The sequence below is a fragment of the Strigops habroptila genome, chromosome 1, assembly GCF_004027225.2.
Source record: "Strigops habroptila isolate Jane chromosome 1, bStrHab1.2.pri, whole genome shotgun sequence".
Taxonomy (NCBI): Eukaryota; Metazoa; Chordata; class Aves; order Psittaciformes; family Psittacidae; genus Strigops; species Strigops habroptila.
Genome location: NC_044277.2, coordinates 99,923,621 through 99,940,639, shown reverse-complemented (window position 1 = coordinate 99,940,639; position 17,019 = coordinate 99,923,621). Strand labels below are relative to the sequence as shown.

The 17,019-nt window shown below is 40.1% G+C and overlaps 1 protein-coding gene across 1 annotated transcript in view; it reads right to left on the bottom strand.

The window, feature by feature from the left end:
- OBSCN (obscurin, cytoskeletal calmodulin and titin-interacting RhoGEF) overlaps window positions 1–17,019 on the bottom strand; it is a 183,000-nt gene that overhangs the window by 88,577 nt on the left and 77,404 nt on the right. Inside the window, 13 exon segments of the mRNA XM_030482854.1 lie at window positions 223–489; window positions 1,489–1,764; window positions 2,353–2,616; window positions 2,980–3,246; window positions 3,944–4,207; window positions 5,698–5,961; window positions 6,497–6,760; window positions 7,051–7,314; window positions 7,647–7,910; window positions 12,093–12,356; window positions 13,204–13,470; window positions 14,214–14,477; window positions 15,852–16,118. Of these exon segments, the coding sequence (XP_030338714.1) occupies window positions 223–489; window positions 1,489–1,764; window positions 2,353–2,616; window positions 2,980–3,246; window positions 3,944–4,207; window positions 5,698–5,961; window positions 6,497–6,760; window positions 7,051–7,314; window positions 7,647–7,910; window positions 12,093–12,356; window positions 13,204–13,470; window positions 14,214–14,477; window positions 15,852–16,118 (3,456 nt within the window).

The following is a 17,019-nucleotide window of genomic DNA, read 5'->3' as shown; positions in this document are numbered from 1 at the left end:
TCAGGAACATCGTTGTCAGCCTTCTTCCATGATTTGGAAGAAAATCTTTTTTAAAAAACTTAAACCGTGTCATGTAATGTCCAGATGTTATGTTAAAGTATTGCTCTTTTTTTAATTTCTCCCCAGCCATAAAGCAAGAACCTATTCCTCCTTAGAAGCCAAAACTCAAATCCAACACTAGAAGAACAAAGTATCATTCTCTTCCATTCTCTTACAACCTACCTTTCACATTTAAAGATGCCTTGGTTTCCTGGTCCCCAGTACCACAGCTGTATTCTCCTGTATCTTCTAATTTGAGATTATGTATTAAGAGCTCTACTAGGCATTCCCTCTGCCTCATTTCATATTTCTGGCTGGGCTGCAGCCCTACTCCTCCTTTCCTCCATTCCACTGCAGCATTGGGTTTTGACAGCTCACAGCAGAATGTAGTTGTGCTTCCTTCCTCTGATTCTTTATTTTGTAGGGGTTGTTTAAATACGACAGGCAGTTCTGCAAAATTTGAGAGGCAAATGTTTTAAGAGTGTTTTAGTCTGAAAAGCACCCAATCCTACCATCATTCTTCAGAAATGGCCTATCCTAATGATTCCATAATCCTTGGTCTGCAACTCTCTATCTTGAAAGCGTCCTTCTTGAACCGTTATGTGAACAAGACCTCAGGACAGATGGTGAAGTTAGGAAAGATCTGATCTTAGAATGATCCATAGAATGGTCTTGTTTGTGACCTGCAGGAATCAGGGTTTCCTAAAGAAGCGTCTCCATGCCAGCTACAGATGCTTCAGCCAAAGACCACTGGGATACGCTCTCTCTTACATGGACCCTTGCTCCTTAATAAAGGTCTGCAAGTTTGAAATATTAAGCGAAGAGTATATCTCCTCCAAATAAAGTTTATATCAACATATAAAAGACCAAATTATCACTCAAAAGATGAGAAGAAGTAGTACAGTAAAAGATAACAATAAAGTGATAAATGGGAGAGGAAATTCAGATTTCCTGCAAAGTCTTGATCTTGCATGGAAGAAAGGGTGGAGAAAAACAGATGTGGATGCAATTGTCTACACCTGAGGCTCAAAACTTCAAGTAATAATACAGAACATTCACATATTACAGAAATCTTTTATCCGCCAATTATTGCATCTCGTATCATCCCAATCAGGCATTATGCCCAATTTGCCTACTGAAGCAATCAACAACCCCAAAATAACCATCAGCCTGCCTGGCTTACTTTCTGTTATCCATTCTGTATGCAGCCACACTCCCTGCACACAGAAGGCAGGAGGGTTCATCACATTTTGACAACATAACATTTAATTGCTTTGATGATGATTAATCACTCCAGATACTGCAAGAAGAACCTTTCTAACTTGGTCATGTGTCATGCTCAAGTAGAATATGTATGCTGGCATGGACCAGCAGCAAAACAGGTAAATGGCTGTAGAGAACACTGAGATGCTCCTTTCACTTCATCTCTGTAGAGCCAAAAGTCAATACTCCACCTATCATGTACAGTTACTACAGCCGTTGTCTGCTGATGTCCAGAGTTGCAGGTGTACTTTCCTGAATCATCCAGTTTTAAGTCATGAATGACCAATTCAGCAGCAGAACCCTGCTGCTTCATCTCATATTTCAAACCAGGGTAGAGAATAATATCTCCTTTCCTCCACTCTACTGGAGTGTTTGGTTTGGTAAGCTCGCACCGCAGTGTTGCTTTACCACCACCTTCTGCCTCGGTATTCTGAAGCTCTTGTTTAAAAAGTGCTGGTAGGGCTATAAAATAGAAACATATCTTGCAATATACTGCAGCTGGGGCTTGGGAAAGAAAACTAGAAAGAAAAACAAAGCACCAGAAGAGCTTTTTTGCAGATGTCCCTAAACCTCAATGCTCTAGATTTAAAGGCTATTTCCCCAGAGAAGTAATAGAAATATCTGCAGAATAAGAAGAAAACAATTTCAAGAAGTTACATTTGCCACGAAATATGTAGAAGCTTAATCTAATCTATGATCTAAAACTGGCAGAATATTTTTTCTACTATAAAAGTAGCCAACATGTTTCCCTGATCACTGAAGAGGTATGCTGAAGATCATCAGGGAGTTGTAAGAGTTCAGATTCCTTCTTAAAACAGACCACTTGCAAGAGAAATTACAATTATCCTGACAGTAACATACTGACAGAACACATTTAGTTCTGCATTGCAATTCCCATTCTCCGCCTTCTTCACTCTATTAGGCTGTACAGACCATGCTGTTCTGCATGCCTGATGAACTGTAGTGAGCTTTTCTCCATAAGTGACGCTAAACCAGAGGTTTTACTTTTAGAAAATACAAATTTTTCCTACTTTTTTTTTTCTTTTTTACCATTGACTGTCAGAGTGGCAGTTGTCTGCTGATCCCCACACACACAAGTGTAATCTCCAGTGTCCTTCACATCCAGCTCATGGATAATCAGCTTTGTAACAGCACCATCTTGACTCATTTTATATTTCCTGCTTGCTTTGAGCACCTCCTGCCCTTTCTTCCACTCCACCACAGCAGGTTTAGTCAGCTCACAGAGCAGAGCAGCCGTCCCACTTTCTACAGCTTCTAGGTCCTTCAGGTCTTTTTTGAATTCTGGAGGCAGTGCTAAAGAGTAAAAGAGAGAGTGAATATCTCTTGAAAAGCAGCTAGGTGAGGTCCTGGGGGAGAGGATGCATGATACATTACTGAGCCCTGATCCAGGTCAGTGGAACGCAATGGGAAAATCTCCCCCAGCTTCCATGGACGCTGCATCAGGGCAAGGAATGTGAGAAGAACCAGCACAGCTGAGGAGGACAAACACCAGCAGGCAACTCTCTTCCTTATTCTAACACAAGGAGGAAGCACACAGGTAAAGTTCAAAGGAACACAAGAGCCCAAGCAAACAGAAAGGGAACAGGACAGACCATAGCAATAGAGACTGGGGAAGGTCTAAGGTTTGGAGGACCTTAGTCCCAAGGATTACTTTACCATGCACTGTTAAGGCAGCTGTGGTGGTCTTGTCTCCCCACACACAGGTATAATCTCCAGTATCATTCAAGTCTAAATTGTGAACTACCAGCTTCACAACACAGCCTTCCTGTCTCATGCTGTACTTGTTGTCCGAGGTGAGGATGCGATGGCCCTTCTTCCACTGAACAAGGGCAGATGTCTTGCTGAGCTCACACTGCAAAGTGGCCATTCCACCTTCTACTGCTTCCTTGCTGGTCAGTTCTTCTTGGAAAAATGGAGGCACAGCTGAAGGATGCAGGTGAAAAGTATTACAAACTAAGGATATCTCCAGGGATCGTGAGAGTACGAAGTGACGGGAAAGTTGTGAAGGTTATGGAAGGACAAGGATCAGCAACAAAGAAAGGAAAGAGAAATGAAAACGTCCTTGTGGGAATATACAAATATAATATAATAATATAATATATGTATAATATACAGTAGTTTTATGCTGTCCTTCTACTAGCAAAATTGCACTGTCCTCAAGAGATTTACATCTGCTTTCTACCAGATGAAATTGTAACTAACACAGCCTTGTTCTGGATACTGCTTTTTATACCCTATACTACATCAAAGTGGTAGGTATTGAGAATGCCAGAAAGGAATGGCAAAGAATAAACAAATTTGTGGTTTAGAGAACAAATGCAGGAAAGGAAAGACAAAATATTAGTGGGTTTAAATGATAGGAAAAGAATGTCAGAAGGGAAAGATGAAAAGATAGCAGGTCCATGTTTAAGGCAAGAAAAGGCAAAAGGATGGCACAGGAAAATGCAGATGGGTATTTTCCAATAAACACAGTCTGCAGATCATCAAAGGAAGGGAACACCTTCAAATGAATGGAACTTCAGTTAATAAGGTTGAACAAACAGACATGGAAAATTGAACATCTTACAGTAAAGGACAGATGTTTCCAGTTAGGATGTAGGAGGGTCAAGATAGTTTTTACCCTGTACTGTTAAGACAGCTGTAGTCTGCTGGTCTCCGCACACACAGGTGTAGTCTCCTGCATCCTCCTCAGCTAGTTCATGAATCACCAGTTCTGCCTTTGTCCCTTCCTGCCTCATTTTGAATTTCCCACTCGCTTTGAGAATCCTCTGGTCCTTCCGCCACTCCACCGGAGCAGCCTTTGTAAGCTCGCAGTGCAGGGCAGCTTCTCCACCTTCTTCTGCTTCCTTGTCCTTTAGCTCTTCCTTAAAGAGTGGTGGCAGAGCTGAAGGATGTAACATGGACAAATGGTCATCAGAAAACCAAAATGAAAATTTTAATTTCTTTTTCACGCTTGGGATTATTTCCTCTCATTCCTCCTTTTTTCAACCTGTAAAAGACATGCACGGCTACAGCCAAGTTCAGAAACTCTGAAAGCATTCTTCTTCAAGTGTGTCATGGTTTCACTTAAAGTGAGATATCAGTTCCCTGGGTGTCTGTTGTTTTTCATGATGAAAGAACAATATAGAAAGATACAGATCCCAGGTAAATGGCACTCACAAATAACACTGCTGGATACAGTACTATTTTACCTACACAGGCATGATTTCTTGGAGGCTGGCATTGATATTTTCTCTTTTGTTTTCACTAAAATTTTATAACCCCACCTACATGAGAGCAGTTGGATTTCAAAATAAAAGTAGTTCTAGTTTTAAATAGAATTTTGAAGGGCTATTACATGTAATAAGAATTTCAGATTCTCACTATTTCTCAATTTAGAAATCATAACCCAAAGACAGAACAACCTAGAGGAAATAACCTGCAGGAAAACTACTCATTAACATATACCCACAGAAGTGCCTTGTGCACAGCCACTGTAAGCAGGTACAGCATAAAAATAGTACTCCCCAAATGCTTCAGAAAAGGTCCATGCCTCAGGAAAGCCCAGGACAGGGTCAGAATGTTTTGGGGAAAAAGCTGGATAGAACAGAACTGGATCTCTGACCAAGTTCCTCAGAGCCAAGGACTGTTACTCCGTTAAAAAGGATACTCATTAATTAAATGAGAGCAGAACGTGAGGTAATGAGATCATTAACATAACACAAGGATTTCTTTATGGATTGGGTTATTGGGACCTAGCAGCATAAAGAATATTATAGCTTCTAAAAAATGTGGTGTTGGGTTTTTTTTAATTCCTAACTGTTAAGGTAGACCGGATCCCCACATACAGGTGTAGGCCCCTGTACCTTTCAAACCTAGGTTAGGGGTAAGAAGCTCTGAAATGGTAACTCTTATCTCATTCTGCATGTCTGACTCACTTAAAGAATATGGTACCCCCAGAAGCAAACATGGCCAGATCACCCAGCAGCATGACATCTCCTCCTCCCGCTCCCTCAAACTTCATTTCTCCTTTGAGCAGTGCTTGGAGAGCAGAGGATATGACCAACCATACATGCATGTTTTGGAGAAAACTGTGCTTGGCTGAAGTGAACCGTGGGGATGAGGGAGGGAAAAGAGCTGGGAAATGTAAATGTCTAAGAAGAGCAGACTTGGACAGAAAGAACCATCCCATTTTCTCCTTTTAAAAGGAGTAATAATGAACCAAAAATTTGCCCTGATCTACTTTTTCTCAGTAAGAAACGAACTATACACAGAATGAAGGAAAAGAATGGGATAAAACCAAAGACAAGCTACTGACCCATGGCAGAAACAGCTGAATTTCAGAGTGATGTTTATCTATAACGCTAATTATAATTTTTAATAAGGTCTTTTTACCATGAACTGTTAAGGTTGCTGTTGTCTTCTGGTCACCACAGACACAGGTATAATCTCCAGCATCTTCTACTTCTAGATCATGAATGACCAGCTCTGCAGTAGTGCCAGACTGTCTCATTTGAAATTTGTCACTTGCTTTGAGCACTTTGGACCCTATTTTCCACTGCACTGGAACTGCTTTGGTTAATTCACAATGCAGAGAGACTGATGTTCCTTCTTGGACTTCTTCATTCTTCAGCTCTTCCTTGAAAAGTGCTGGCAGGGCTGTGAATGGAAAGTCAATAGTGTATTTAAACAAAGACTTTTGCATTTGTGATCAGCATTATGAAATATCAACTGAAGTTCAAATCTGGGCGAGCAGAGGTCTTTGGCCATTGAGGATGAGGTTATCACTACGATGATCTGGAAAGCTAAATCCAGCAGTGACAGTAAGAGAAAGAAGTGCTGAGCTGACAGGTCAAAATACAACAGGCTGGATGGATTCAAGATGCAACCCAAGGAATTTATCACAGGACCACCCTCCATCAGGGGGCAGGACATCTCAGCTGGTCCAACAGGAGCATTTCCTAGGTTCTGTTCCCTTAAACTTAAAATGTAAGTTTGTCTGCATGGAGAAATGGTCATGTCCTGACCTTCCTTTTCAGGAACATCAGACCTAAATTAAATGCCAGAACAAGCTGTTCTCCTTTCCTGAACACAAATTAATTCCTAGGAAAAAGCTGATAGACGAACACTTTGTACAGCAAAAGGACATCTCAGAGAAACAAAAAAAGAGCAGGTATCTGCAAGATGAGTTTACCATTCACTGTCAGAGAAGCTGTGGTGTGTTGGTCTCCACACACACAGGTATAATCTCCTGCATCCTGCAGCTCCAGATCACGAATTTCCAGCTCAGCAAGGGCATTATCCTGCCGCATGATGTATTTTTCACTTGCTCTGATTATTTTGTTTCCTTTCTTCCATTGGACATCTGCAGCCTTGGTCAACTTACAGCACAGAGTGGCTGTTTGCCTTTCCATGGCTTGCAGGTCCTTCAGTTCTTCTTTGAAAAGTGCAGGCAGGGCTGAAAACAGACACGGCACATTAAAAACGACATGTGGCACACACATGAGGGGAAGGATGGGGTGGTACAGAGGCAGACAACATTTTAGAGTGGAAAGAGTTTGCTTTTCTCATAACGATGCGTTATTGGAAAAAAAACCAGAGAGAAACAGAAAAGTGGTCTGGATGCAACCAGATCTTAGAGGCAGCTTGGAAATTTAAACAAATTCAGTCACAAGTGAAAACACAATCAATAGTAATGAGCTGGTAGAGAAACACACAATAACACAGATATACATATATGTTTTTTACCATGCACTATCAAGGCAGCTGTAGTCTCCTGTTCTCCACACACACAAGTGTATTTTCCAGCATCTTTCATTTCTACATCATTGATAAGCAGCTTCATGACTGTGCCCTCTTGCCTCATTTTGTATTTGTCGCTGACTTCCAGCAAACTACTTCCCTTTCGCCACTCCACTTGAGCAACCTTGGTCAGCTCACAGCAAAGAGTGACTGCTTGACCTTCTGTTACCTCCTCATCCTTCAGGCTCTCCTTGATGCGTGCAGGCAGCACTGAGGATGCAATGGACACAGGGTTAAAACAGAGCAGCAAACACAACCTCCTGGTGAAGGGCAGGGGTGGGGGAATGAAAGGCAAGCATCAGTGGGGGGCTGTCTTTAGCCTTATCTCACATGTACTTTAAATAGTAAGCCCTAAAGCCAATTTGTATATGGATGGGTGAGGGTTTTTCCCTTATATCACAAAAAGCAAATTCATTTTCATGACCACGACATGCGAAGTCAAACTCAGAGGAACTATGCAGAGATAACAAAGAACATGGAGAAAAGATAAATTCATACCATAAGCTCGATAAAGAGGACATCTAGATGAAATTGGTTATTACCGTGTACTGATAAGGAAGCTGTGGACTGCACATCCCCACACATGCAGGTATAATCACCAGCATCACTCTCATTTAGATTATGGATCACCAGTTCTGCAGTGACATCCTTCTGCCTCATTTTGTACTTCTCACTAGGTTTGAGTACTGTGTCCCCCCTTTTCCACTCCACTGAAGCAGTCTTGGTCAGCTCACAGCGCAGAGTGACTATTTTACCCTCCATGGCTTCCTCATTTCTTAACTCTTCTTTGAAGAGAGCAGGGAGGGCTGGGAAACAGAGGAGTAAACGTTTTCATGATAAGCAGTTCTTGGCCACTAAAAAAAATGAACCTGATATTTATCATTATCTATCTATGCCTAGTTATTGACATGAGGATCGTCTTACAGAAGAAACTAATGTGCATCACACACACAAAAAGATTTTATACAGTGGGTATTTTTGCTGATTGATTTAGAGATATATGGAGAATAAACAGCAGGAGGGGGAAAAATCCACATACAGCCAAAAAAGTAACTTTCTCAGTAAAATTAAGCCTAGGAAATTGATATAGCAGGTTACACCATGATCAGGAAAAATAGTTAAAGGAAAAACTAAAAAGGTTTTGCCTTACATATTAAGGTTGTCTACAGACATAGCCTGAGAGTCAGAATGAGGCTGAAGAGCAGAATCAGAGAGACCTCTTGAAGTGCTTTGGTAATAACAGAAAGGAAAAAGAAGAACGATGTCTCCATTGTGGAAATCTGCTAGAAGACCTTCACCTAACACCCTCTCCCTTTTGGAACAACTAATAGAATCATTCAAAGCATAAACTGAAACCAGGACAGACCGGATAGTACTGTGGGAGCAGTAGGATGGGACAATGTCTGCTAAGTCTTTGGAATGGGGTGGGAACCACTTTTGGGTATAGAATACATGAAAAAACGGGAGGATCTCCAGTTCCTGGCTCTGACCAGCAAGAAATAAATGTTTTAGAATATGGATGAGGAGCATAATTGGGCAGAAGCCGATCATGAAGAAGGAGAGCTCATGGATTTTAAGACAAGTAGTGATGGAGAAGAGCAAAAAGAAATTCTGTTGGCAACAATAAAACAAGCTTCAATAATTAAAGAATTGTTACTTAGGATCAAGTAGAAGCAAAGTTAAAGGACAAGGTAGCTTAAGAGAGTGGAAAAATTCTCAAAGAAAAGGCATAATTAAGGGCATAATGACAGAGACTACCTCACTCCAAGGACCATCAGGAATGGCCTGCCTAAATCACAAATTCTTTAATGTCCTGAAGCTCAAAAGACCTATAAAATACAGGAGGTTGATATGAGTAGGGTGAAAAAAATACTGCAGAATGTAGAGGGAAAACCAGAAAGGCAGGGTTCCTTGCATGTCTCAAAAAGGTCAAGGGCAGTTCCCCATTCCTGGGCTCTGTCATCTCATGGACATCAACGTGAAAGAGGGGCGGAGAGGTAATTGCAAAATTATGCCAATATCAAATGTCTCCAGACAGAGATGTGTGCTGTATGTAGTTGTATCCAGCAACTGGGTGGCAAGACCACTACTTCAGGAGTTTTCTGTGTCTTCAGCTCACAGTTCACCTTGTGGCTCTTGGCTTTATCAGAATAGTAGCATGCAAATTCCAGGAAATCTGGCCAGCCTGAACTAGAAAGAAACAGAAATAATACTATGACATTCTGTAAGTAGATTAGAGGGAAGAAAAACAACAAGGGAGAATTTGGTCTTTTTTCAGGAATGTAAACTTATGATGGGTGATAAAGGGAAAGCTGAAGTGTTCACTTCCTTTTTCTTCTTTAATATAAAAGGTTAAAGATAGTTAAGAAGGTAATAGGAATTCTGGCTAGGAAAATTAAAAAAAGGGTTAGAGAATATTTAAATAAACTAAATATTCTCAAAGCGGCCTGGTATGATGAAATTTGTCCTGGAATACAAGCTCAATCAATATCAGACACTACACTGGAGAAATCAAAGGGAATGGCTGATGCTTCACAAGTACAGAAAAAATAACAACTCAGTGATGAAAAAGGAATCACAGATTGAAATAGACACATTTCGTTCTTAACATGTAAACCAAGAGTCTGAGCTCCCAGACAATCAAGAAAGATCCAGGCAAAGTCAATACAGCCAATAGAACTTTCTGCTGACCAAATGTAAACGTTTGCTACAGGGGGAACTGGATGTCTCCTTGACTTCCATCGGCTGTGTTGACTAGATCTCCACTGACAAAAATGTAAATTTAGAAATACTCACCAGTCTTGACCTACAAGCTGAATCCCATTCATAATGCTTGTCTTGGAAAAAGACTGAAGAGGTGGGTGGCAGCGGGAGGATCCAAGGAACTATGGCCATTTCAGCTTACCTTTAATTCTTTGGAAAACATCGTAGCAATACACTTGGACTTGCCAAGAGCTTTTCTCTTCATGAAGGAGTGGACCAAGAGTAATTTTTCTTGACATAGATTAATAAGCTTCACTGATAGAAAGACACAGTATATGCTGTACACTTTTATTTTAGTAAAGCTCTTACTTGAACTTAGGTATAGGTGGAATTGCGGTAGGAGGCACTATTAATTTGCAAACCACAGTTAAATAGTATTCAACTGTGATGTAAACTCGCAGCAGAGTTCCTCAATGCTCTGGAGTCCTCTGTTATTCAGCATTTTCTTTAGTGACTTGGACAATTAAATGCAGAGCTGTCATTAACTGTGGAGATGATCTTAAGGTGGGAAGGGAGAGAAGGTGAAAGCACTTTGTTAAACAGGATTAGGATAATAAGATCTTGATGAAGCAGCTATGAAAAAAAAGGCTGCAATTTAGCAAGAGCAGGTGCAAAATATTCCATTTAGGAATAATAAACACAAATACAAGATGGAGAACAACAGGCAGCAGATCTGCAGAGAGGGATTTGGGATTACAAGAGATCATGGAGCAAATGCAAGTCAAAAAAATGCAGCTCTGATGTGATCATCGTAATAGGGATGTATAAAATGAAGTGTCACATGCAAGACGCATGAAGTCCTTCCATCCTACTCCACTCTGGCAAAGCCTTGGATGGAGCACTGTAGTCTGCTTTGGCCACCACATTTCTACAAAGATGTGGATTAACCGAAGATGGTCCAGAAAGCACCAAAGATGAGCTGAAGTCTAGCAAACATGACCTATGAAGAAAGAGTAGAAGGATTGAAGGTGCTTAGTCCATAAAAGAGAAGACAGATTGGAGACATAATGAAAGTTTTCAAATCTGTAAAATAGTTTCATAAAGAGGAAAAAAAGCAAGTATTTCTCCATTTCTACTAGGGGACAAGAAGTAATTACTTAAGCAAGCTCAAGAGAGACTTCTGTTGAAATAAGGAAGAATTTTCTGCTAGTAATTATAGCTAGGCAGTGGAATGTTCAGGGCAACTGTGGATCATTCACTACCAGAGGTAGTGCAGGCTAGATAGGGGTGAATGTGACCTGGGGCTCATGGATGGACTAGACGACCTGCAGAGGTCCTTTCCAATTTTTTCTTTCTATGGTTAAATTGGAAGTTCAAGACTGAAACTACCCTTATTTATTGGTAAATATGAAGATAAAAAGGTCTGGGCAGTAAAGCAAAGAAATTTTAAAATGGGAAGGAAGGAATGGAGAGTAGATGACCCACCCCTGGAAGTGTTCAAGGCCAGTCTGGATGGGACTTTGAGCAACCAGGTCTAGTGGAAGGTGTCCCTGTCTGTGGCAAGGAGGTTGGAACTGGATGAGCTTTACGATCTCTTCCAACCCAAACCATTCTGTGATTCTATGAAATTGACTTATTAATCTACTGAATTTCCAGATGAGAAAGATGGCTGAAACTACTTCTTACTGTCCTGTGTTAATAGTGGAAATAAAGTTCCTCTCTTCCAAAGAAAGTTTGTAGATGAATTTGACTGGGGACAGTGAAGTACCCTTACACTATAATGCTGAGTATTATGAGATACCAAAATATATATCGAGATGATCCTTGGTCAGAGTCATTTAGAAAAGTTGCATTGATTCAAGGTTTGTTTGCATTATTTAAAAGTATCTGTCAAGTCCTGATGTAACATGAAATCTAAGATTGTTCTTTTTAAGAAGTATGAAAGTTCCTGCTGCTCCATCTCTCTAGGCTCAAGTCAAAAGTAAGTAAAACAGAACAAAAACCACAAGCATGTGGCACTCTTCAGCCTTCATTGTGGTGCAAAGCAGTATAGCCGTGCACCAACATGAGCAAGGAAAACAGGGAAAATGTTAACATAATCAATAGAACTACAATTCTAATTAGAATCAGATTAAAAAAAATCACAATAAACCAAACAAAATCTGTTACTAACAGAATTAGTGATGGCAAGATTAAAGAAAGAATTCATTGTGTGTCAGTATTGAGGCTTCCAGAGGAGAAAGGAGAAATATCACACAAAAATTGCTCGTTTCTGTTTTCTTTACCATGCACTGTCAGTGCTGCAGTAGTCTTCTTATCTCCACACACACAGGTATATTCCCCAGCATCCTTGACTTCTAAAGCATGGATCAGCAGCTGTGCTGTAGTACCTTCCTGCCTCATAGTATACTTTTCACTCGATTTGAGCACTTTGTCCTTCTTTTTCCACTCCACAGAGGCAGCTCTAGATAGCTCACATTGTAGAGTGGCTGTTCCACCTTCTGTGGCTTCTTCATCCTTCATCTCTGTCTTGAAGTGTGCAGGCAAGGCTGAGGAGTTCAAAATGAGCAGAATGTATGACCATGACAGCTATTCAAGTAATGATTTATCTGTGGTCTATCAACAGCATGTGACAAGCAAAGCCTTCCCTAATCAAGATGGAGTGATAACCACTCTGAGAACCACAAAACAGTGACTTTTGGAAAGCTGGAAACCACCTTATTCATAAGCCAGAGTTTTGAGGTTTTTGGTTTTTGTTTTTTTATGGTATGGTCTGTGGCATGAAATGGAGAACCACACCAGTCTCAACTTCTTCAGACTCTGCAAGACCGAGCCCTACCTTACTTTAGGTATCGCCTACCACAATGGAAAATAAAGCCTAATAAAGTAAGGCAGAGTATCTAAGTTCTACCACAATGCACATCATTAATGAAAGCTCATAAGTGAAACTATATCTGAGGCATCAATCTCACTTTTCCATGAGAATTCTCCTCAGATAGTGTTCTGGCAGAACTTGATCATCAAATTATTCTGAAACCCTAAAACCATATCAAAAATATCTCATCACCAAATCATAATATTCTCAACTTTAGGATTGTAACACCTTTACAACCAACATCACAATGAGGATTTTCCTTTCTTAGCAACAACTACTGAACATGAACATCAAAGAAATGAGTTAGTACCAAGATGAATATCTGAAATTTTTGCAATGAATATTTGTTCTATGTCTGATACTGACCAGTGCATTCAGGCATTCATGCTCATGTCCAAACACATGTTACTAAATTAATCAGAAATGGGGCTGTAATTTCAAAGCTGATACTACTATGCTCTTAAAAAAACCCAGCTGGTTGAAAATGATCCACTTATTTTTATATATATATTTTTTTTTACCATTCACTTTTAGTGCAGCAGTGGTTTTCTGATCTCCATAACAGCATGTGTAATCTCCAGCATCTGTCAGATCTAGATCATGGATCACCAGCTCAGCAACTGTGCCCTCGCATTTCGTGGTGAACTTGTCATTTGTCTCCAGGGCTCTGTCTCCTTTCCTCCATTCCACGGCAGCTATGGGCTTGCTCAGTTCACAGCAGAAAGTGGCTGTGCCATTTTCTGTGGCTTCCATGTTCTTCAACTCTTTTTTAAAATGTGGAGGAAGGGCTGAAGATCACAGGTGAAGAGAGAGCACTTTAAAAGCAACGAAATACTGTGTCTTGACAGCTCCACTGGATTAAAAAGCTTTAATCTCTAATAGTTTTAGAATATACAGTACCCGAGAGGCAAGCAATGGTTACAGGGGCATCCCTGCCTTATGCTTTGCAACATGCCACATTCAGCATGTCACAACTGATTTGGAAATCAGTGTTGTAAAACTGAAAACTTCAGTACTGGAAGGTATGATTTGAAATCATTTTAAAATATAACATCAGAAAGATGATCCCAAGCTTTCAATGAACTATGCACAGCTCTGTCTTAAAACCAGATTAACAATAAAAATGAACACTGTATTTCAAATTACAGGCTGCAATGTATCTTGCTCACCTGCCTTTCTCATTTGTTATCACAGAGCACCTTTCAATTCCATTCAAGAAAAAGGTTAAATCTCAGTGATATGACCTCAATAAATTCATTAATGGAAATACTAGAAATGCTATTTATGACTTCATCAAGTTCTTCATTATCTGCTTCCAGATTCCATTTTCAGGAAAGAGAATGGCCTGAAAAGACTACATGATGCTATTTATCTGTCCTAAGTGAAGGACTTTCAGAAAAAGATATTCCTAATGGTTGATACAGCTGTCATAAAAATTTAAAATAATAAATGAGATCAAGAGCAGTTTGTGATCTTGCATGAGACCACAGATGACAAAGAAGAAAATTCCTATTAAACTTATGTATTTTACCATGCACTGTCAGGGACGCAGTAGTCGTCTTGTCTCCGCATACACATGTGTAATCTCCCGCATCTTGTTCCTCCAGGCTATGGATTGTCAGCTCAGCCATGGTATCCTTCAGTCTCATTTTGTACTTCTCACTGGGCTTGAGGACCTTTAGCCCTTTCCTCCACTCCACTGGAGTGGATTTAGTTAGCTCACACTGTAGAACAGCTGTCTTGTTTTCTGTGGCTTCTATATTGACAAGTTCTTTTTTGAACAGTGCAGGCAAAGCTGTGAGGTGCAATATAAACAGAAAGGATGTCAAAACCATTAACCAGGCCTTGAGGAACTCAGCATTAGGTCCTGCAGCCAGTCCTTCACTATTACAGGAAAACAAATCCTATAGTCTTGAAAACTGCATCTATCACAAAACTACTGCAGGATCTCGCAGGAATAATTGCCACCATGACCTGCTTCTAACATTGACTTACGTAGCATGTTCATCAATTCCCAGCTGGTTCCAATAGCCCTCTCTACCTATTTTAGTCTGAAATCATTTATCCTGAACATTAATGACCTGACTTTTGATAGAAAGTCATCACCCCAGGTAACAGCACTGGCAGCTCAAGATCTCTACCTGGCGATCTCTACATTTCCTGACATCATAATTTATCTTTTTGGTTCAGAGAAAAAATTAGTAATATAGCTTCAGGTGCACCTTTAAGCCACAATTTCCAAGGACATAACTGTTCTAATATCAGGAATACAGGATACATTTTTTTTAGCAGCAGCAACAACATTAACCAAGTTGCCTTGTGGTTAAATAAAAAGCGAGCAACTTGTACAGGGAAGAAAGTGCCAGCTCAAAGGAGGGAAGAACAGAAGTATCTCCAGCTGAGAGAAAGAAGAGGAAGTGAAAACATGCAGAAAATCTGAGAGAAGAGTTTTGTCTCCACAATATTTTCCCTGTTCTTATAAGCATCTTATCCTTAAGATATATCTCAGATCAAAACTAACCTTTCATCTACTGGAACTGCTTCTTCTGGAGGGGCAACGAAAGCTCATTGCTATTCACCATGGCAGAGACTAGAACAAAGCCTGTCTCATTACTCCCTAAACCAGGACCTGAGGAATAATGGTTTGGGGTGTTGTTTTGTTAGGGTATTTTATTGTTTTGCTGTTTGGGGTTTTTTTTAAATACCATTTCCTCAACAGAATATATCACAGTCCTGCAAAAGAGAACAGTGATTCATTCCTGAATGGAAAAACCTCTCACTAAGTGAGCTTAGCATTTTTAAAGAACTTTCCTTCAAGTTAAGGACCAAAATCCGCTGATGCCAATGAGACATAAGGAAGAAAGCCCTGAGTATAATCTTGCTGCTGGAAGTGTTCTCACTCTTGGCCTTAGATACAGGTGCCTTTTTTGCTCTTAAAAAGTGAAGACGAAGATAAGAAATTCTCACAACTCTTCTTTACTTTGCTATCAAGCCATCAATTTCAAACTAACAGACAGATGGGATGAAACTAACAGAGATGGGATGAAACAGCCAGCAAACCAAGAAAATGCTGCAGAATCAAAGCATCAAAGCAAGTGGAAAAGAAACCTCTGAGGGAAAAGGGATCTCCTTGAGATACTGCTGACATAACTGAGAATGGCTTTTTTACCATGGACTGTCAAGACAGCTGAGGTCTTCTGATCTCCACACATGCAGGTATATTCTCCTGTATCTTCCACCTCCAGATCTCGGATCAACAGCTCTGCAGCAGTATCTTCTTGTCTCATCCTATACTTATCACCTGGTTTGAGTGTTTTGTCCCCTTTTTTCCACTCCACTGGGACACCGACCTTGCTCAGCTCACAGTGCAGAGTGGCTGTTGCACCATCTGTGGCTTCTCTGTTCTTCAATCCTTCTTTAAAAAATGCAGGCAAAGCTGAAGGACAGCAATATGAGCAGTGAGATGTAATGCTCCAAAGAGTTAAAATTCAACATCGATGTTTAATTTTCCATTTCCCTCTTTTCTTGAACTGATTTATCAGTACAAGAACATAGACACTGTATAGTCTCCATGAATCAGTATGAGGAAAGAAATGTCATAACCAGGAAAGCATTCAATGCTTACAGTAATCTGTAGAGGTGTTTTACATGTACTCAGAGGCACAAATCAATACAAACAGAAGTAGAAAACCCAATTTTTTTCCTGTGAAATTTCAAGCAAAAAGAATAAATACTAACTTGAAATTTCTGGAAAAAAAATAAAATGGTTTTCTTATATGACTTTTTAAACCAGAATGGGAGGATATTTGCTATGTTTTCACATGTTAAGCAAACAAAAAGACATTGTATATTAAAAAAAAATGAAACACTGGAGTTTCATTGTAAATGTCAGTTTGAAATGAAATTGTTCATTTCAATACAAACAAGGATTTTCACCTGAACTGGCATATACTTGCAAACATGTCAGTTGTAGTAAAAATCAATGTTCTCCCTAAGAATGGTCGTCGCTTAGAAGGTTTGGGCTTGCTTTACATGAGACTGCAACTGAATGCAATGACAACTGGCCCATACATATAAAAACACCTTGTTGTCCCAGGAATGGAGTATGGGAATAAGATTCCAGGGAATAACCTACTCTTTAGAATTTTATGAAACCTCAAAAATCCTGAAGTCCTAACCCCTTTGAGGCAACCCATTTCAATGGGCTTGAGCATAATGGGAAGTCTAATAAAGGAACTACCAAGAGAAAATCAAAATGATGGACCCTAATAAAAACGGTAGCAACAACCCTCGTTGCCTATACTCTGAGCTTGCGCACTAATACCTCTCTTGTGCTA